We start from the raw sequence: 22,768 nt of genomic DNA, 5'->3' as shown, positions 1-22,768 counted from the left end.
TTTTTTGTTTTTCCTTTACCAATTATAGTACTTTTAAATTAATTTCATAAGAGAATTACTTTCAAAGTGTTTCTAAGTCAGTATCAGTGTTATTTAGATATACAAAGAGAATTCAGAAAATATGAATAGAATGTATCAGCTTTTCCAAAATATTAAAATAAATCTGAGAAAAGTCTAGGCAGAGTTAGTAGTCTTTTTCCTTAATTTTGTTTAATGTCTGTCTTTAAAATGTATGCATGTTAAGCAAAAACAGTCGCATCTCCATAGTAGCACATTAAGAAAAGTATCACGGGGTTGGGGATTTAGCTCAGTGGTAGAGCCCTTGCCTAGGAAGCGCAAGGCCCTGGGTTCGATCCCCAGCTCCGGAAAAAAAAAAAAAAAAAAAAAAAAAAAGAAAGACAGAAAAGTATCACCCTTCATGCATTACCATCTCCCACGCACATCCATTTGAACAAAGGAGAAAATTACTTTTTTCCTCATATGACTTATTTTTCTTTGAAACAGTGTCTCCCTGTGTAACCTAGGCTGGCCATGAACTCCAGATCTTCTTGCCTAGACTTCTGAGCACTGAGATTATAATTACACACCAGCACATCCGCTTGCCTTCTATTCTCCAATGAACCTGAACTTTTCACTCATGTTTTTATCCCATACCATTCCAGCCTTACATGCCTGGTGTGTGCGTTGGGGGACGAGGGTAGAAATGAAGGAGGCAGGAGTGAAAGAAATCACTTTATAATCAATCTGTTTTTTTTTTTTTTTTACTAAGTCCTAATTTCAAATGCTATCATACAATCCTGGACTACTCTTCCCTAAAATCCGATCTGACAAACATGTTCTCCCAGTTATACCCAGTTATAATAGCCACAACTTAGGATTATAACAGAATTGCCATGTTCTCCAATGAACTAAAAACTTTGAAATTTAAATCCTATTTATTAAGGAGATGCAGAAATTTCTGATATTTTTCCATTCACACTTATGGCCACACGATGAGGAGGAAAACACAGGACAGTGGAAAGAACACTGACTTTAGAATCAAAGTAGTCTTGTACTCAAATCCAAGACTAGTCAGCCAGCAAGCATAAGCTTGGGCTAACCACCATCCCTGAGTCTCAGCTCTTCTAACTGTAAGATGTGGACACTCAGAACTAGCTCACAGAGTAGTAGTAAAAGCTGAATGAAACAATATCCATAAATATCTCAACAACAGCGTGGCACCTGACCCATGTTCAACAATTGCTTGATTCTTGTTTGCCATTGATTTATTAACATACGTGATAATAAGCAGTCTCAATTACAAACAGGTTTGTATCTCTCATTCCTTGTCAGTATAGATGGACACTAAACCTTCTCAACAATGGAAAGCAGGACAGACAATGCCTGGCCTGAGTATGTATAGAATACAGTATCCTCAGAAAACATCCCAACAGAACATAAACTATTTACTCTCTCCACCTGGGAAGTGCACAGCAAAAAGACACCAAGCCCAGGCTAGACCTACCTTGGCTGGTTGTCCACAGTGAGGCTCTCTCCCCTCTGATAGGCACTGTCTGCCACCTGGGTGGTTGACCTCTTCACAATCTGCTTTAGCTCCTGCTCCAAACGCTCTTTAATGGCTTTAACGGTCTCAGGGATCTTCTTCAGTCTGGCCAGCCCCTGAATAAGAATTCCCATGAAAAGAGTGCTGTTCTCCTCAGGATCACAGTCCAAGTCCTCTTTGATGTCCTGCAGGTTCATCTCCCTCACTGCAGAAGAAAACAACACCTAAATATCAGAACCAGTTTCCACACTAATTCAGCAGCAGCGTAGACTAATGAAGATCATTGTTTTGATTATTCTGTTAATGAATTGGAGAAATTTTATGTTAAATTAAGTTACAAAGTAATACGCAACAGCCCCCAATTCAAACCAATTGGTAATGGTTTGTCAAGAAATAAAATGCACAAGCAATTATATAGGAAGATGTAAATCTCCAGATGTATACAGACTACTCAGACCTAGTCTGTTGATAAATTAAGTCCATGGTACACGCTGTCTCTAAATTACAATACATGGCATTTCAGGATAACTTTAAAGTCTTAAACCCAAGCCTCAACTTTCTACTCATTAGTTAGAGGTGATAAACAGTGAAAATAAAAGATGTTATAAATATATATAGAGGCAAAAGTACATGACTACAACAAACAAAAACAAATGAAAAGAAGTATATAAGACAACATACATATATGAGGAGTTTGAGAGAAAAAATGATATTGACAAGGTATTAAATAACAAAAAAGCCATCATATTTGTCTTTAAACATATGTGTGACCCACAACATGTAATGCCAGCTACTGAGGGGCTGAGACATAGGGATGAAATTTAAAAGTAACCTTGGGTTAGACAGCAAATCCCAGACAGCCTAGCATACATACTGAGACCTTGCTATAAAAGTGAGTGAGACAGAAAGAGAGTATGTAGCGGGGTAGTGATTATCTTTCACAGACATCTATAATAGTCAAGAAAAACCTTCTTGTAAGTTATATATGCCAAATATCCCTATAGATCTTTATTTTATAGCCTTTACCCAAACCATCTGGTCTTAAAAAAGAGGAAATAGCCTCAAACTATGAGTAGTTCTCACCTCTGAGAGTAGTTGGGGAAAAGGATTAGCTGATGATCTGAGATATTTGTCCCTACTAAAACCTGTATTATAAACGTCATGTAGAAGGGGAGAGAGGGCTCAGCAATCACGAGGACTGGAGTCTGTGTTCCAGCATCCATATAACAACCTAGATATCCCTGCAAATGCCTGTTAAGGCCTAGCTATCAAAGCCAGACAAAGACACACAAGAAAGCCACAAACTAAACCAGCATTTATTATAAACAGTACTTCTCAACTGCGTATCTATATACCCATAAAGTTTCTTTATTCACAGCATTCATTATTATAATGGCAGCATTGTCCACAGTCACCAAATTTAGAATCATCACAGTTGCTCACCACTACATGAATAGATAGTGAGTTATATAAACAATGACATATCATTCCACTTTAAACGACGAAAACCCGACACACAGCAATACAAATACATCTAGAATACATCATGCTAAGTGAAATGAGACTTTCACAAAAGACAAATACTTAATGATTCCACTTATAGTGAGGTACTTAGAGTGGTCAAATTCCTAGAAACAGAGTAGAAGGTAGACTGTCACAGGCAAGGAGAAGGAAGAAAAGCGAAGTCACTTTTTAATAGATACTGAGTTTGAGTTTTACAAGGTAAAAAGAGTTATACAGAGGATGAAGGTACTGTCTACACACACTGTAAATATACTTAATACTACTGATCTATATTTTTTAATATTTTATGCCTAAAAATTATCTTAATAATGTCTATATTTTAACATAAAATATGCACTTAAATATGAACCAATGGTATTTTAGTAGCAAGTAAGATATAATTATTTATACAAGCTCACTCTTATGAATAAATCCTCAATATGTTTTATCCATGATGTCTTACGAGACTCACTAGGAGTACAGAAAGTCAAACAAACCATATGCATAGGACAATCCTTACAACAGTGTGTTTGATAATGCAGTGCTCAGTAAGTGTACTGTTTAATACTAATAAAACTACAAGTAGAACCCAAAGGTTTACCTTGGAAGGATGAAAATCTGAAGACAAGTTTTTAAAACATTACCAATACTTCCAAATGTAATGTTATAAAAACATGCATTTCAGCTCCTGGTTTTGTTTTATACATGAAGAAGTAGGATACCTCAGGCCACAGAAATACTCTATCTACCAAATCCAATCCCACAGCAAAGCTACAACAGTTCTCAGCAGCAGGGAGCCACCTCAAATCAGGCGGAATAGGGGAAATGGAGCTGAACTACGAGAAGAGCTTCAGGCAAGAGGAAAAGTAATGGAAATTTACCTGCTCAAAATGCTCTTTGTGAAAAGTGCGCCTATGAGCCACAAACAGGACACATACAAAGTGCCACCTAGACTTCACACTACTACCCAGGGTGGCCAATGACGATGTAAATGTAGTTTCAGACAATCTGGCCTGCAATGACATGGCATACAGCTACTTGTATGCACACTGATTGTAGAGCTATCTCATTAAAAAGCAACACAGAAGCAACATTTGAAAATTGAAATGCCATGGCCACAAACAGAACATCAGTTAAAGACATAGATTTCTGTTGTCCCCTGAAATCTCCTAGAGCATGAACACTTATCAGTACAATATTAATTGATTTATAGTATCTATTTCACTTATATCCGCTGAAAATTAAAAGGCAATGTAAAAGGATACTATAATCAACCCTGACTAGTCTAATATTCAAACACATACAAGGTCAGAGTATTACTGGAAAAAAGTACAAAATTAATTTAACTGAAATTCAATAAGGGTTCGCCCAACAATAAGAACAGACCTGTGCATCTTTGCAACTCCTGATCCACATCACTCCCAAGCACCTGATTTACTACAGTGGATACCTAATTTATAGGTATTAGACATTTAAAGCTAAACATATTTTACTTTCATCTCCATTCTCGTACCTTTGAACTTTATTTTGTTAAAAATTCTAAAGCTGAAGATGAATCAAATGTAGTTTTAAGACTCTGACGACCAGACAGGCTAAGGCTACATAGTAAAGAATGGGGATGGGTTCCCCTGCATTCTTTCTTCTATAACCCTGCTGTCTGCGCATTTACTATTATACGCACCACTTTGTTGATACAGACGTAAGTGGCTATGGAGAGTGAGAACTGAGGGCAAGCACTGAACCACAAAAGAAGGGTTCCACCTGACTGACTGATGAAAGAAGTAAGGAGAAGATATCTAAGAGGTTTTCAAGCTCTAGAATTCCACATTTACCTTAACCATGGATCTCTGGTTACATGGTTTAGAGCCACTTATCTGTATACCGTATTACAGACAGCACATTTTAAAAAAAAAAATCACAGAGAAGGCACAGCATACCTGAAATAATCACAAGTTAGAGACAACCCAAGGGTTATACAGAGAGACACTACCACACAGAAATAGAACAAAAGAGTGTAAGTAAACAAGGTGGAAAAATCTATTCATGACGCTAAATACTTTTTGTTTAATGACTCTGCACACTAATACAGAAAAAAAATCTAGACCATGAGTTCATGGCTGCTTTCTTTCTTCAATACTTGTAAGATAAAATCAGCAATTTGTATCATGGCTTACCACACACATCATAAAACTGCAGAAGACAAGGCCCTTTAATTCACTGTTGAATATGCCATATCATCCCATTTAGAACGTGCTGTTTGTACATGTTAATTGGAGCATGATACAATGATGGTGTACTATAGAAAATCTTCAGAGATGTCGTTCATTATATTATGCACAACATATAAATTTTGAAATGTTACCATACAGAAAAAGATTTCAATCTATATAATTTGAATTGCATGTTATATTTAAACAATATTAGCTCTATATAAGAACTGTCGAGCACCCCACGAGCGAACCTGAGCCTCGGAACCACAGGTAAGACCAAATTCTCTGCTGCAAGAAAGCTGCCTGGTGAGCTTGGGACACACGGAAGCAGAATTTCTCTAGGACCGGGCACGTTCTGTGTTTACCGGAAGTCCCACACCCGCGGATCCCGGCCCGCAGCAGCTCTCTGCTCCCAGACCCGGTGAGAGAGAGACCCAACCGCCTGGTCAGGTGGGCACTCCTGAGGCTGCAGAGCGGAAGAGACCACCAACTCTGCTCACCCCTACCCACATCCCTGGCCCAAGAGGAAACTGTATAAGGCCTCTGGGCTCCCATGGGGGAGGGCCCAGGAGCGGCAGGACCCCTGTGCCTGAGACACCGCCAGAACCTGAAAGAAACAGACCGGATAAACAGTTCTCTGCACCCAAATCCCGTGGGAGGGAGAGCTAAACCTTCAGAGAGGCAGACAAGCCTGGGAAACCAGAAGTGACTGCTCCCTGCACACACATCTCGGACGCCAGAGGAAAAAGCCAAAGACCATCTGGAACCCTGGTGCACTGAAGCTCCCGGAAGGGGCGGCACAGGTCTTCCTGGTTGCTGCCGCTGCAGAGAGCCCGTGGGCAGCACCCCACGAGCGAACCTGAGCCTCGGGACCACAGGTAAGACCAAATTTTCTGCTGCAAGAAAGCTGCCTGGTGAACTCAAGACACAGGCCCACAGGAACAGCTGAAGACCTGTAGAGAGGAAAAACTACACGCCAGAAAGCAGAACACTCTGTCCCCATAACTGACTGAAAGAGAGGAAAACAGGTCTACAGCACTCCTGTCACACAGGCTTATAGGACAGTCTAGCCACTGTCAGAAATAGCAGAACAAAGTAACACTAGAGATAATCTGATGGCGAGAGGCAAGCGCAGGAACCCAAGCAACAGAAACCAAGACTACATGGCACCATCGGAGCCCAATTCTCCCATCAAAACAAACATGGAATATCCAAACACACCAGAAAAGCAAGATCTATTTTCAAAATCATATTTGATCATGATGCTGGAGGACTTCAAGAAAGACATGAAGAACTCCCTTAGAGAACAAGTAGAAGCCTACAGAGAGGAATCGCAAAAATCCCTGAAAGAATTCCAGGAAAACACAATCAAACAGTTGAAGGAATTAAAAATGGAAATAGAAGCAATCAAGAAAGAACACATGGAAACAACCCTGGATATAGAAAACCAAAAGAAGAGACAAGGAGCTGTAGATACAAGCCTCACCAACAGAATTCAAGAGATGGAAGAGAGAATCTCAGGAGCAGAAGATTCCATAGAAATCATTGACTCAACTGTCAAAGATAATGTAAAGCGGAAAAAGCTACTGGTCCAAAACATACAGGAAATCCAGGACTCAATGAGAAGATCAAACCTAAGGATAATAGGTATAGAAGAGAGTGAAGACTCCCAGCTCAAAGGACCAGTAAATATCTTCAACAAAATCATAGAAGAAAACTTCCCTAACCTAAAAAAAGAGATACCCATAGACATACAAGAAGCCTACAGAACTCCAAATAGATTGGACCAGAAAAGAAACACCTCCCGTCACATAATTGTCAAAACACCAAACGCACAAAATAAAGAAAGAATATTAAAAGCAGTAAGGGAAAAAGGTCAAGTAACATGTAAAGGCAGACCTATCAGAATCACACCAGACTTCTCGCCAGAAACTATGAAGGCCAGAAGATCCTGGACTGATGTCATACAGACCCTAAGAGAACACAAATGCCAGCCCAGGTTACTGTATCCAGCAAAACTCTCAATTAACATTGATGGAGAAACCAAGATATTCCATGACAAAACCAAATTTACACAATATCTTTCTACAAATCCAGCACTACAAAGGATAATAAAGGGTAAAGCCCAACATAAGGAGGCAAGCTATACCCTAGAAGAAGCAAGAAACTAATTGTCTTGGCAACAAAACAAAGAGAATGAAAGCACACAAACATAACCTCACATCCAAATATGAATATAAAGGGAAGCAATAATCACTATTCCTTAATATCTCTCAATATCAATGGCCTCAACTCCCCAATAAAAAGACATGGATTAACAAACTGGATACGCAATGAGGACCCTGCATTCTCCTGGCTACAGGAAACACACCTCAGAGACAAAGACAGACACTACCTCAGAGTGAAAGGCTGGAAAACAACTTTCCAAGCAAATGGTCAGAAGAAGCAAGCTGGAGTAGCCATTCTAATATCAAATAAAATCAATTTCCAACTAAAAGTCATCAAAAAAGATAAGAAAGGACACTTCATATTCATCAAAGGAAAAATCCACCAAGATGAACTCTCAATCCTAAATATCTATGCCCCACATACAAGGGCACCTACATACGTAAAAGAAACCTTACTAAAGCTCAAAACACACATTGCACCTCACACAATAATAGTGGGAGATTTCAACACACCACTCTCATCAATGGACAGATCATGGAAACAGAAATTAAACAGTGATATCGACAGACTAAGAGAAGTCATGAGCCAAATGGACTTAACGGATATTTATAGAACATTCTATCCTAAAGCAAAAGGATATACCTTCTTCTCAGCTCCTCATGGTACTTTCTCCAAAATTGACCATATAATTGGTCAAAAAACGGGCCTCAACAGGTACAGAAAGATAGAAATAATCCCATGCGTGCTACCGGACCACCACGGCCTAAAACTGGTCTTCAATAACAATAAGGGAAGAATGCCCACATATACGTGGAAATTGAACAATGCTCTACTCAATGATAACCTGGTCAAGGAAGAAATAAAGAAAGAAATTAAAAACTTTTTAGAATTTAATGAAAATGAAGATACAACATACCCAAACTTATGGGACACAATGAAAGCTGTGCTAAGAGGAAAACTCATAGCGCTGAGTGCCTGCAGAAAGAAACAGGAAAGAGCATATGTCAGCAGCTTGACAGCACACCTAAAAGCTCTAGAACAAAAAGAAGCAAATACACCCAGGAGGAGTAGAAGGCAGGAAATAATCAAACTCAGAGCTGAAATCAACCAAGTAGAAACAAAAAGGACCATAGAAAGAATCAACAGAACCAAAAGTTGGTTCTTTGAGAAAATCAACAAGATAGATAAACCCTTAGCCAGACTAACGAGAGGACACAGAGAGTGCGTCCAAATTAACAAAATAAGAAATGAAAAGGGAGACATAACTACAGTTTCAGAGGAAATTCAAAAAATCATCAGATCTTACTATAAAAACCTATATTCAACAAAATTTGAAAATCTTCAGGAAATGGACAATTTCCTAGACAGATACCAGGTATCGAAGTTAAATCAGGAACAGATAAACCAGTTAAACAACCCCATAACTCCTAAGGAAATAGAAGCAGTCATTAAAGGTCTCCCAACCAAAAAGAGCCCAGGTCCAGACGGGTTTAGTGCAGAATTCTATCAAACCTTCATAGAAGACCTCATACCAATATTATCCAAACTATTCCACAAAATTGAAACAGATGGAGCACTACCGAATTCCTTCTATGAAACCACAATTACTCTTATACCTAAATCACACAAAGACACAACAAAGAAAGAGAACTTCAGACCAATTTCCCTTATGAATATCGACGCAAAAATACTCAATAAAATTCTGGCAAACCGAATTCAAGAGCACATCAAAACAATCATCCACCATGATCAAGTAGGCTTCATCCCAGGCATGCAGGGATGGTTTAATATACGGAAAACCATCAACGTGATCCATCATATAAACAAACTGAAAGAACAAAACCACATGATCATTTCATTAGATGCTGAGAAAGCATTTGACAAAATTCAACACCCCTTCATGATAAAAGTCCTGGAAAGAATAGGTATTCAAGGCCCATACCTAAACATAGTAAAAGCCATATACAGCAAACCAGTTGCTAACATTAAACTAAATGGAGAGAAACTTGAAGCAATCCCACTAAAATCAGGGACTAGACAAGGCTGCCCACTCTCTCCCTACTTATTCAATATAGTTCTTGAACTTCTAGCCAGAGCAATCAGACAACAAAAGGAGATCAAGGGGATACAGATCGGAAAAGAAGAGGTCAAAATATCACTATTTGCAGACGACATGATAGTATATTTAAGTGATCCCAAAAGTTCCACCAGAGAACTACTAAAGCTGATAAACAACTTCAGCAAAGTGGCTGGGTATAAAATTAACTCAAATAAATCAGTTGCCTTCCTCTATACAAAAGAGAAACAAGCCGAGAAAGAAATTAGGGAAACGACACCCTTCATAATAGACCCAAATAATATAAAGTACCTCGGTGTGACTTTAACCAAGCAAGTAAAAGATCTGTACAATAAGAACTTCAAGACACTGAGGAAAGAAATTGAAGAAGACCTCAGAAGATGGAAAGATCTCCCATGCTCATGGATTGGCAGGATTAATATAGTAAAAATGGCCATTTTACCAAAAGCAATCTACAGATTCAATGCAATCCCCATCAAAATACCAATCCAATTCTTCAAAGAGTTAGACAGAACAATTTGCAAATTCATCTGGAATAACAAAAAACCCAGGATAGCTAAAGCTATCCTCAACAATAAAAGGACATCAGGGGGAATCACTATCCCTGAACTCAAGCAGTATTACAGAGCAATAGTGATAAAAACTGCATGGTATTGGTACAGAGACAGACAGATAGACCAATGGAATAGAATTGAAGACCCAGAAATGAACCCACACACCTATGGTCACTTGATTTTTGACAAAGGAGCCAAAACCATCCAATGGAAAAAAGATAGCATTTTCAGCAAGTGGTGCTGGTTCAACTGGAGGGCAACATGTAGAAGAATGCAGATCGATCCATGCTTATCACCCTGTACAAAGCTTAAGTCCAAGTGGATCAAGGACCTCCACATCAAACCAGACACACTCAAACTAATAGAAGAAAAACTAGGGAAGCATCTGGAACACATGGGCACTGGAAAAAATTTCCTGAACAAAACACCAATGGCTTATGCTCTAAGATCAAGAATCGACAAATGGGATCTCATAAAACTGCAAAGCTTCTGTAAGGCAAAGGACACGGTGGTTAGGACAAAACGGCAACCAACAGATTGGGAAAAGATCTTTACCAATCCTACAACAGATAGATGCCTTATATCCAAAATATACAAAGAACTCAAGAAGTTAGACCGCAGGGAAACAAATAACCCTATTAAAAAATGGGGTTCAGAGCTAAACAAAGAATTCACAGCTGAGGAATGCCGAATGGCTGAGAAACACCTAAAGAAATGTTCAACATCTTTAGTCATAAGGGAAATGCAAATCAAAACAACCCTGAGATTTCACCTCACACCAGTGCGATTGGCTAAGATCAAAAACTCAGGTGACAGCAGATGCTGGCGAGGATGTGGAGAAAGAGGAACACTCCTCCATTGTTGGTGGGATTGCAGACTGGTAAAACCATTCTGGAAATCAGTCTGGAGGTTCCTCAGAAAATTGGACATTGAACTGCCTGAGGATCCAGCTATACCTCTCTTGGGCATATACCCAAAAGATGCCTCAACATATAAAAGAGACACGTGCTCCACTATGTTCATCGCAGCCTTATTTATAATAGCCAGAAAATGGAAAGAACCCAGATGCCCTTCAACAGAGGAATGGATACAGAAAATGTGGTACATCTACACAATGGAATATTACTCAGCTATCAAAAACAACGACTTTATGAAATTCGTAGGCAAATGGTTGGAACTGGAAAATATCATCCTGAGTGAGCTAACCCAATCACAGAAAGACATACATGGTATGCACTCATTGATAAGTGGCTATTAGCCCAAATGCTTGAATTACCCTAGATCCCTAGAACAAACGAAACTCAAGACGGATGATCAAAATGTGAATGCTTCACTCCTTCTTTAAATGAGGAAAAAGAATACCCTTGGCAGGGAAGGGAGAGGCAAAGATTAAAACAGAGACTGAAGGAACACCCATTCAGAGCCTGCCCCACATGTGGCCCATACATATACAGCCACCCAATTAGACAAGATGGATGAAGCAAAGAAGTGCAGACCGACAGGAGCCGGATGTAGATCTCTCCTGAGAGACACAGCCAGAATACAGCAAATACAGAGGCGAATGCCAGCAGCAAACCACTGAACTGAGAATAGGTCCCCCGTTGAAGGAATCAGAGAAAGAACTGGAAGAGCTTGAAGGGGCTCGAGACCCCAAAAGTACAACAATGTCAAGCAACCAGAGCTTCCAGGGACTAAGCCACTACCTAAAGACTATACATGGACTGACCCTGGACTCTGACCCCATAGGTAGCAATGAATATCCTAGAAAGAGCACCAGTGGAAGGGGAAGCCCTGGGTCCTGCTAAGACTGAACCCCCAGTGAACTAGACTATGGGGGGAGGGCGGCAATGGGGGGAGGGTTGGGAGGGGAACACCCATAAGGAAGGGGAGGGGGGAGGGGGATTTTGCCCGGAAACCGGGAAAGGGAATAACACTTGAAATGTATATAAGAAATACTCAAGTTAATAAAGTAATTATAAAAAAAAAATAAAAAAAAGGAGTAAATGATCCTATCATGAGAATAAGAACAGAGAACAGATGAGTAGCCAGATCTGCTGAATAAGGTTTCAAACAGTAAGATAAAAAATAAATGATTTGTTTCTTGGTAAATACAAACTAGCATAGATTAAAAACTAGCTATAATAGATTCAGCTTGCTTAAACTTTGTTAATCAATGACAAAGAATTATTGCCTTGAGTTTAGGATTTCTGGAAATCATAGGATGAATTTGTGGAAAGATGGGAACAGTTCAGTTAGCTGTGGGTTTCATTCATTGTATATGTATATGCATATGTATATGCATATGTATATGCATATGTATATGTATATGTTTATGTTTATGTTTATGTATATGTATATGATGTATATGATGTATATGTATATGTGTATGTGTATGTATATGTACATGTGTATGCATATGTGTGTATGTGCACATGTATGTAAAGGTGTGTATATATATATATAAAATCAGTAAACATGTGATTTCTCCTATGTAATGATTTTAATGTTTTGAAGAATATGTTTTTGTGGTGGTTGTTTTTGGACAATATGCAACTTGTGGCTATGAAGTAATCTTTTGTACTTATGTAAAGAATTTTCGCTTAGGTAGGATAAAAAGGATAAAAGAATAAATTTAAAAAGAGGAAAAAAAAAAAAAAAAGAACTGTCTGCCAGTACTGAGCAAATTCAATATTAAAAGGAGCCTTTGTAACAACAATTAATAAAAATGAGGAGCAAGAATTTGAAACATAGAAATGAGGGTTAGGAGGGGTAAGAGAAGGGGGAAATGATTTAATTATACTATGATCTCAAAAAATAAGAAAAGTAAGACAAACTAAAGAGCCTTTGAAAAAGTTGCCAAGCCTAATTAGACCACTAAACTATCAAACAAATTACCTGTCTACAAAGCTACACCACAGATAGGAACCTGGCATTACTGACAATATTTTTGAAAACTATTATAAAAAATGCCAGTAAAAAGTAATTTGTGGGGAAGTCCCACACCCGAGGATTCCGGCCCGCAGCAGCTCTCTGCTCCCAAACCCCGTGGGAGAGAGACCTCATCGCCTGATCAGGTGGGCACTCCTGAGGCTGCAGAGCGGAGGAGACCACCAACACTGCCCACCCCTGCCCACGTCCCTGGCCCAAGAGGCAACTGTATAAGGCCTCTGGGTTCCCGTAGGGGAGGGCCCAGGAGCGGCAGGATCCCTGCGCCTGAGACACCTCCGGAACCTGAAGGAAACAGACCGGATAAACAGTTCTCTGCACCCAAATCCCGTGGGAGGGAGAGCTAAACCTTCAGAGAGGCAGACACGCCTGGGAAACCAGAAGAGACTGCACTCTGTGCACATCCAGACGCCAGAGGAAAACACCAAACGTCATCTGGAACCCTGGTGCACGGAGGCTCCCGGAAAGAGCGGCGCAGATCTTCCCAGTTGCTGCCGCCACGGAGAGGACTTAGGCAGTACCCCACGAGCAAACTTGAGCCTTGGAACCACAGGTAGGACCAACTTTTCCCCTGCAAGAAACCTGCCTGGTGAACTCAGGACACAGGCCCACAGGAACAGCTGAAGACCTGTAGAGAGGAAAAACTACACGCCCAAAAGCAGAACACTCTGTCCCCATAACTGGCTGAAAGAAAACAGGAAAACAGGTCTACAGCACTCCTGACACACAGGCTTATAAGACAGTCTAGCCACGGTCAGAAATAGCAGAACAAAGTAACACTAGAGATAATCTGATGGCGAGAGGCAAGCGCAGGAACCCAAGCAACAGAAACCAAGACTACATGGCATCATCGGAGCCCAATTCTCCCACCAAAGCAAACACGGAATATCCAAACACACCAGAAAAGCAAGATCTAGTTTCAAAATCATATTTGATCATGATGCTGGAGGACTTCAAGAAAGACATGAAGAACTCCCTTAGAGAACAAGTAGAAGCCTACAGAGAGGAATCGCAAAAATCCCTGAAAGAATTCCAGGAAAACACAATCAAACAGTTGAAGGAATTAAAAATGGAAATAGAAGCAATCAAGAAAGAACACATGGAAACAACCCTGGACATAGAAAATCAAAAGAAAAGACAAGGAGCTGTAGATACAAGCTTCACCAACAGAATACAAGAGATGGAAGAGAGAATCTCGGGAGCAGAAGATTCCATAGAAATCACTGACTCAACTGTCAAAGATAATGTAAAGCGGAAAAAGCTACTGGTCCAAAACATACAGGAAATCCAGGACTCAATGAGAAGATCAAACCTAAGGATAATAGGTATAGAAGAGAGTGAAGACTCCCAGCTCAAAGGACCAGTAAATATCTTCAACAAAATCATAGAAGAAAACTTCCCTAACCTAAAAAAAGAGATACCCATAGGCATACAAGAACCTACAGAACTCCAAATAGATTGGACCAGAAAACAAACACCTCCCGTCACATAATTGTCAAAACACCAAACGCACAAAATAAAGAAAGAATATTAAAAGCAGTAAGGGAAAAAGGTCAAGTAACATGTAAAGGCAGACCTATCAGAATCACACCAGACTTCTCGCCAGAAACTATGAAGGCCAGAAGATCCTGGACAGATGTCATACAGACCCTAAGAGAACACAAATGCCAGCCCAGGTTACTGTATCCTGCAAAACTCTCAATTAACATAGATAGAGAAACTAAGATATTCCATGACAAAACCAAATTTACACAATATCTTTCTACAAATCCAGCACTACAAAGGATAATAAAGGGTAAAGCCCAACATAAGGAGGCAAGCTATACCCTAGAAGAAGCAAGAAACTATTCGTCTTGGCAACAAAACAAAGAGAATGAAAGCACACAAACATAACCTCACATCCAAATATGAATATAACAGGAAGCAATAATCACTATTCCTTAATATCTCTCAACATCAATGGCCTCAACTCCCCAATAAAAAGACATAGATTAACAAACTGGATACGCAATGAGGACTCTGCATTCTGCTGCCTACAGGAAACACACCTCAGAGACAAAGACAGACACTACCTCAGAGTGAAAGGCTGGAAAACAACTTTCCAAGCAAATGGTCAGAAGAAGCAAGCTGGAGTAGCCATTCTAATATCAAATAAAATCAATTTTCAATTAAAAGTCATCAAAAAAGATAAGGAAGGACACTTCATATTCATCAAAGGAAAAATCCACCAAGATGAACTCTCAATCCTCATCTTCAATTGGTTTATATACAAGTGTGCAATTTCTAGGCTTGAAAGTAAAATGATGCTATCTGGTGCTGGATAGAGGAGCCTTATTTTTTATTATGGCAGCTTGCTATTTTTGTAACATGGTGATTTGGTTGAACACAATAAAGTACAGTAGTAACTGATCTCCCCCTCTTCCTGGATGAGTGAGGAGATGATTAAATGTTGATGTCAGCATCCATGAGCATATTCAGATGAGCTTCTGCTTCTGTTGAAAAGGATGCTGTGTTTGATTGTGGTCCGAAGCTTTGAAGCACTACTTGGCATCTCCTTCCTTGGAGGTCTCACTGTTTTAACATAACAGATTTGATAGCTTGTTGGTAAGGTGAGGTCCAGCTTGTCTCCACTAGGTCATCTTCATGTGAATCCGGTGGTTATACGGTTTTGTTCTGGGGATATTTCATTTTTTTAATAACGGTTTTAGCTGACATTCATGGAGAGAATGAATCCTTAGAAGTGTGCCACTAGTGAAAGGAAATCCTGTCTAGAGTATGTTTCTTTACAAAGCTGTGTCACACCATCCTTTGGGCCCTCTGCTGGAAAAGTAGAATCAAGTCTCAAATAATGCCTTTTAAATTGTATCCTCTAGTATTATAGATGTAGGACAGTACTGTATCATACCTCTGTGGATGTAAAATAGCTTGTACCTGCTTTATGATACGTAGTAGTGACCGTGCTTTATCAGAGCTGTTTTTAATGATGTTGCTCAGAATGTTTTCTTTCCAGATGATGATTGAGAAGCTAATTTAAAAAAAAATGGTGCCAGGTACCACAAGAGTAACAGAACTGTGCTGTTTTCTCGGGTTTTGTTTTTTTACTTTTTTTTTTTTTAATGGAGTGTGCTGGATGTCTCTACAGTTTTGTTCAGATGACTGCAGAACCTGGAAAAGCTGTTGCTGCTGTTGATGCATAACACACTGCTATTATTGGTCTTTTTATATAAATATAAATATATATATACAGATATATAATTTGAATTTTTTGAAACTTTACCTGTGCTGTCAACTTTCGAAAAAAGTATCCCCGTTTACTGTGTTGAGTTGGCACTGTACAGAAATTAACAGCCATATTGGTCTAGAAATGTTGAACTTAAGTTTTTTCCATTTGTACAGGGGTAACACACTGTATTAAATATGTAAGGTCTTAAAAAAAAAAAAAAAAAAGAAGGAACACCCATTCAGAGCCTGCCCCACATGTGGTCCATACATATACAGCCACCCAATTACCAATTAGACAAGATGGATGAAACAAAGAAGTGCAGAATGAAAGGAACCGGATGTAGATCTCTCCTGAGAGATACAACCAGAATACAGGAAATACATAGGAAAATGCCAGCAGCAAACCACTGAACTGTGAACAGGACCCCCATTGAAGGAATCAGAGAAAGGACTGGAAGAGCTTGAAGGGGCTCTGAGACCCCATATGAACAACAATGCCAACCAAACAGAGCTTCCAGGGACTAAGCCACTACCCAAAGACTATACATGGACTGACCCTGACCCTGGCTCCAACCTCATAGGTAGCAATGAATAGCCTAGTAAGAGCACCAGTGGAAGGGGAAGCCCTTGGTCCTGCCAAGACTGAACTCCCAGTGAACAGGATTGTTGGGGGAGGGTGGTAATGGGGGGGCAGGATGGGGAGGGGAACACCCATATAGAAGGGGAGGGAGAGGGATTAGGGGGATGTTGGTCTGGAAACCGGGAAAGGAAATAATAATTGTAATGTAAATAAGAAATATCCGATTTAATAAAGATGGAGGAAAAAAAAAGTAATTTGTGTGCTTCAAAAATCACACTATAATTCATATTCCTAAGATATCCAATTTGCTTATTACATAATTATACATAAAATAGAACTCAATAAATTAAAAGGAAATAGTCTGTCTCAAAATAGAGAGAACAGTACTGATGACAAGAAATGCAAACAATGAACAGAGCCAGGAGCCAGCCAGTAATGTCATCAAAGACAGAAGAAAGCTGGGGCAGCTCATCTGTGCTAACAGATTCTCAGTATTCTCCGCTGGCCTACAGCACCCATTCACCATGGGTGCCATAAGGCCAAACCAAACCAAGCTCCTACCCACAGCTAGGCGGCTACAGGACCTCCCCAGATTCTCGTCCTCCAATCTTTGTGAAAGTTCTTGATCAAATATGTATCTTAGACACCACTCCAGTCACCAATGAAAAATTTACTTCTTACATGTTTTGTTCTAATTAACGCACCCACTGGTGCAGAGGAGAACAGTAACTGACACACTGGCTGCCTCTGGAGTACAGAATCTTGATTAGGGTCTTTCAAATGTTAACTAACTACCCCTGGAGTGTAGAATCCTGATTAAGGTACTTCAAATGCGTTAGCTGAGAACCCCTAAGGTGCAGATTAAATTACCTTAAAGAAACCTACAGACAATAAAATACCCCACTCCAGAAAAGAGGCTGCCTAAAAGGAGACTAAATAAGTTAGACAGAACACAGATATCAACTCACAGGAGAGGAACCACCCTGCTGACTTGAAAGCCTTGAGTGTACACTCATTAGAACTAGTGTTGGTCAAGAATGGAAGATGGCAAGTTTGTTTAAAGCAATGATAGGAAATATTTTTAAATTATTTTTTATTTACTTTTATTATGTGCAAGTTTGGGGGTGTTAGATTCCCCCAGAACTGGAGTTACAGGCAGTTGTGAGCTGCTATGTGGGTGCTGGGAATTGAAGCCAGGTCCTATGAAAGAACAGCCAATGCTCTTAACCACTGAGCCATCTCTGATAGTATTTTAAAACAAAACAAAAAATTACCTACTTGAGTCCTTTCCTCACGGACAGAGCTTGATGCCTATTGGGTCAGTTAGAGGAAGGACCTGTGAAAGTCCAGGAGTCCATCAAGGAGGCTGCTAACGGAAAGCCAGCATACAGCGTAAGGATAAGAACAGAGGGGTAAACTGATAGATAGCACACAGTGATAACCACTAAAATGTATTGGGTCCTAGTCCACTCCCAGTATTCCTTATGTTCAGTAATTTGGATAGACAGCAAGACACAACAAAAGTGTGAGGAATCAAAGTCCTATGATTTTAGGTCTGATTACCTCTACACTTTCAGGGTAATGATCTCAATCAAATCACTTAGTCTTACATGATCCCTATTCCTTTATCTGTAAGGTGAAAATTTTATTATCAGTTTCACAGAGTCGTGAATAAATTAACATTAAAGGAAACAGTATATCAAAACTCAATACTAAAAATATTCAAAAAATGTATATTGAAGACTTCCAGCTTCGTGAATGTGATAAGATAGCTTGAAAATACAAATTGCTCCAAATTGAAAACAGCCATAAATAAAAATATGTACTCTTAGAAATTGGTGTCTCGTACTCAACCCTGCCTTTATATTGTCAAGTTTGATTGGGCATGCATGAGTGATGTGGGGAAAACACACCTTCAGTGGGAATGTGAAGGTCAGGGGCCAACATTGTGGAGTCAGTCCATCATCTCCTTCCAACTACCAAAACAATTTAAAAATAAATAAATAAATCTATCTGGACTTTGTTATACTAACAGAAGAGGGAGCCAATAAACTGAAAAGTCTATGAGTATTCTATACCACAAAAAAAAAGAGGAAAAAAAATGATGAACAAATTTATACTGATGTACCAAAAGACACTCAGAAAACCCAACAAACATGAATATACATAAATAAAAATACACAAGAAAACAAGAACACAACATCCTGGAATGATATCGTCAAATAAAAATGTGAAGATATGAAGAAATCAGAAATCTAAATACAGACATGAATAAAATATAGGAAGACATGAGAAGTGACCAAAGTCAGGGAAAAAGTGAAAGGAAAGGAGAGTTATTGCAGACATTTAAAGGACAGAGTTTAAAATATCCATGAGAAAATTAAAGACATTTCATTAAAAAATGATTCAGAAAAATGTAGGGAAGAAAATAAGAGATTAAAAGATGAAAGAGAAAGTAGATTAAAAGAAAGCACAGCAAAAAAAAAAATTAACATTAGTGAGAAAGACAGAAACAAACAAATCAAGATTTTACCAAAAACTTTCTTTAATTTTTTAACTTACAAAAAAGGCTATTGGGTACCTGAGAAAATCTAACCAAAATAACCAACTCTAACACATACCTAGGTGAAACTAGTAAATATCTCAAATTAAAGAGAAAATCTGGGGCTGGGGATTTAGCTCAGTGGTAGAGCGCTTACCTAGGAAGCGCAAGGCCCTCGGTTCGGTCCCCAGCTCCGGAAAAAAAAAGAACCAAAAAAAAAAAAAAAAAGAGAGAGAAAATCTAGCAGATTTCTAGCAGACATCAACATGGTCCTCTGGCCCCAGGTGCTCAGAGGGCTAAGGCAGGGGGTGACAACAGCCAGTCGCTCAAAGTACTACTTTTTACCTATTAGATTAAAACAGTGACAAGCATAGCAGATTTTATGTTAGAAAGGGGCTGAGAAACAAGCCCCTCTCACTGGCAATGGGAAGCCAGCCTTGCACTATTCTGCTAAAGGATGACCTTACACACCTCCTAAACTACAGCCACATGTCCTTACCTGGCACTCCATACAAGTTTCTCTAAGTAGATCAGAGCATTAAGCATAAAAACAAAATGATAGAACTCACAGATGAAGACTGGACAAAAGCTTCAGCAATACATTCGACAAGCATTTCCTACATAGGAAGGCATTAAATGCACAGGCGGAAAAAAGGAAGACAGTGGGACTTGGTCAGAATTTGAGCAAAAGATCCACAAAAGACAGCCAACATAAAAAAAAAAAAAGGCAATCTACTTTCAAACACAGGAAAGTACTGATAGTTTATATCTCTGAAGAAGAGCTAATATCTAAAATAAGAAACACAATTTGATAATAAGAGAACAAATAACCCAATTACAAAGTAGGCAAAGGACAGGAGTAAACACTCCTCAAGGATGACAAACAAATACGCAGTAAGCACACAAAAAGATGCTCGACCTCACTAATCATTAGGGAAACTCAAATTAAAAACTACAATCAGATATAACCTCAGACCAATTAAGATGTCTGCTATCAGGAAGGAAAACAGAAAATGACAACTGTGAAGAAACAGAGCCCATATGCACTGTTGATAAGAAAAAACATGTACAACTGTAGTGAAAATGTGACTCTCTTCCTCGGAAAAACGGGAAAAAAAAGAATCACTGTATGATCCAGCAACTCCATTTCTGGATACACATTCCAAAGACCTAACAGGACGGGAGAGAAAATGTTTACATCATAACACTGCTGCCGTGCCATGACCTAGAAGCAACCCAAGTGTCCATCAACACATGTGTGAACAAGCACATCGCAGCTCTAAGCAATGCAAGTACTCGGCCTTGAGGAGGAAGGACGCTCTGACTCGTTTCAGTTTGGCTACAGAGTGTGCTGAACTAAGTCCAAGCACTGTGATTCCAATGATGCGCAGAGTACAGAGTAGTCAAGGTCTCAGAAATGGCGAGCTCAATGCTAGTTGCCAGGAGTGAAGGAGAGGAGGGAAGAGCAGCTGTTGCATAATAGGTTCAGACGTTCAGTTTTCCAAGATGAAAAGCTGCACGCACTGTACATACACATGACACCTCTGAACGAACACTGAGATGACCGGGAACTCAGAGCATTTTGAGCAGAATAGAAGATATGTAAAGTTTTACAACAAAACACCCTACAAAGACTTGCCTCATGATTTGCCTTCCCTTTTAAATTTCCAGGATCAAAGCGCTGCCAAGACTACGACAACAGATACTGAGATTTTCCTTGCACTCCTGCTAGAGTAATTTCCAAAAGATTTGCTGAGGTGAAAACACCAAACTATAGAGTTTGTAGAGGTAAGAAAGGTCATGAGAAAAGATACATTTGTCTAATTGCTTGTTTAAAAAAAAAAATAAAGGAGAAATGAAACTGGATTAGCAAGAAAGGCATAAGAGGGGTTGGGGATTTAGCTCAGTGGTAGAGCGCTTGCCTAGGAAGCGCAAGGCCCTGGGTTCAATCCCCAGCTCCGAAAAAAAGAACCAAAAAAAAAAAAAAGAAAAAAAAGAAAGGCATAAGAGTTAGGGATGCCTCAAGAAGAGATACCCACCTGAGTGCTTTTATATAGCCGGGATGTTTAATGTAAAGCTCATGTGATTATAAACTAAACCAAAGTATATGAGAGAAACCATGATCTAAAGGAACTGTAGTGAAATAAAAAGTAACTCAAGATGTTTGCAAACAATGTATGTGAGAGTTTGAATGAGGGCTGGAGAGACGGCTCAGTGGTTAAGAGCACTGACTGCTCCTCCAGAGGTCCTGAGTTCAAATCCCAGCAACCACATGGTGGCTCACAACCATCTGTAACAGGATCTGCTGCAGTGTACTGTAGTATAATAAATAAATAAGTCTTTTAAAAGAGAGAGAGAGAATTTGAATGTAAGGACAGTCCACATGGGGCAAAAGTTCAAACACTCGGTGGCATTGTTAAGTAAATGTACGTGTGACCTTGCTGGAGGAAATGTGTCACTGGAGGCCTGCTTGAGAGTGTCAAGACTACTGTCATTTCAAGTTTGCTGTCTCCATGCTTGGGGCTCAGGATATAAGTTCTCAATGGTCCATTCACCATGACTGCCTGCTGCCACAGTTCCTCACTGTGATGGTGAGAGACTCTTCCAAGTTCCCTTTGTCTTAGTGTTTATCACACCAATAGAAAAAATTCATTCACACCCTGAGCCATCTAGCATGCAATAAAAGAGATTGTATACCTACTACTATACACTGTATATACTACTATTTACCTACTTAGCAGTGCTTCACTCAATCACTGAGAGAAGCTGCATGAAGTCAGTGAAAGTTAACAGAGACCCACAACTGACTGTGCAGAGCGAGAGACTCTGAAGCACTGGATCCTAAATGAATGTCCTCATCAACCCCTGCACCTTGCCAAGGCTCAGGGATCAATTCAGAAGAGGTGGTTACAGGAGCTTGAGGGATGGATGGCTCCAAGTGAACAGAGTACTCCAGACACAACAGAACTGACGCAAATATCAACTCACAGAGACCCGCAGAATGCATAAGACCTGCACACGTTCAAGCCAAACAGGGTCCCAGCAATGAGAGGGCAAGTGGGCACATGGTACCACACCTAACCAAAATGCTACTCCACTTGTAATTTATACACTAGCAAAAGGAAATTTTTCTCCAATGGAGTCTCACTGGGTATGTCAACCACACTCCAGGACAAACCCAACAAAATAAACTCCATGTTTTTTCTTTTTCTTTTTTTTTTTTTCTTTTTTGTTGGTTGTCTTATAGGTCTTATATTTGTTTTGATTTTGACCTTCATTATTGTGGGTTGCATTTAGTTTTTGGCTTTTTTGAGGAAGAGGAAAAAAAAGAATGAACATAAAACTGAGCAGATGAGGGAGTGAGAGGATATGGTATTCGTACTTGGGAGTGGAACGAACATGATTCAAATATATTCTATGAA

At 39.5% G+C, this 22,768-nt stretch overlaps 1 protein-coding gene across 3 annotated transcripts in view; it reads right to left on the bottom strand.

Moving 5' to 3' along the window:
• Positions 1 to 22,768, bottom strand: part of Exoc4 (exocyst complex component 4) — a 776,646-nt gene that overhangs the window by 678,674 nt on the left and 75,204 nt on the right. For all 3 annotated transcript variants that reach the window (XM_039106944.2, XM_039106942.2, NM_053875.1), the window contains 1 exon segment: positions 1,505 to 1,748. In XM_039106944.2, coding sequence (XP_038962872.1) covers positions 1,505 to 1,748 — 244 coding nt within the window.

The sequence above is a fragment of the Rattus norvegicus genome, chromosome 4, assembly GCF_036323735.1.
Source record: "Rattus norvegicus strain BN/NHsdMcwi chromosome 4, GRCr8, whole genome shotgun sequence".
Taxonomy (NCBI): Eukaryota; Metazoa; Chordata; class Mammalia; order Rodentia; family Muridae; genus Rattus; species Rattus norvegicus.
The sequence above is the reverse complement of the archived record's forward strand: the minus strand, read 5'-3'. Positions and strand labels throughout refer to the sequence as shown.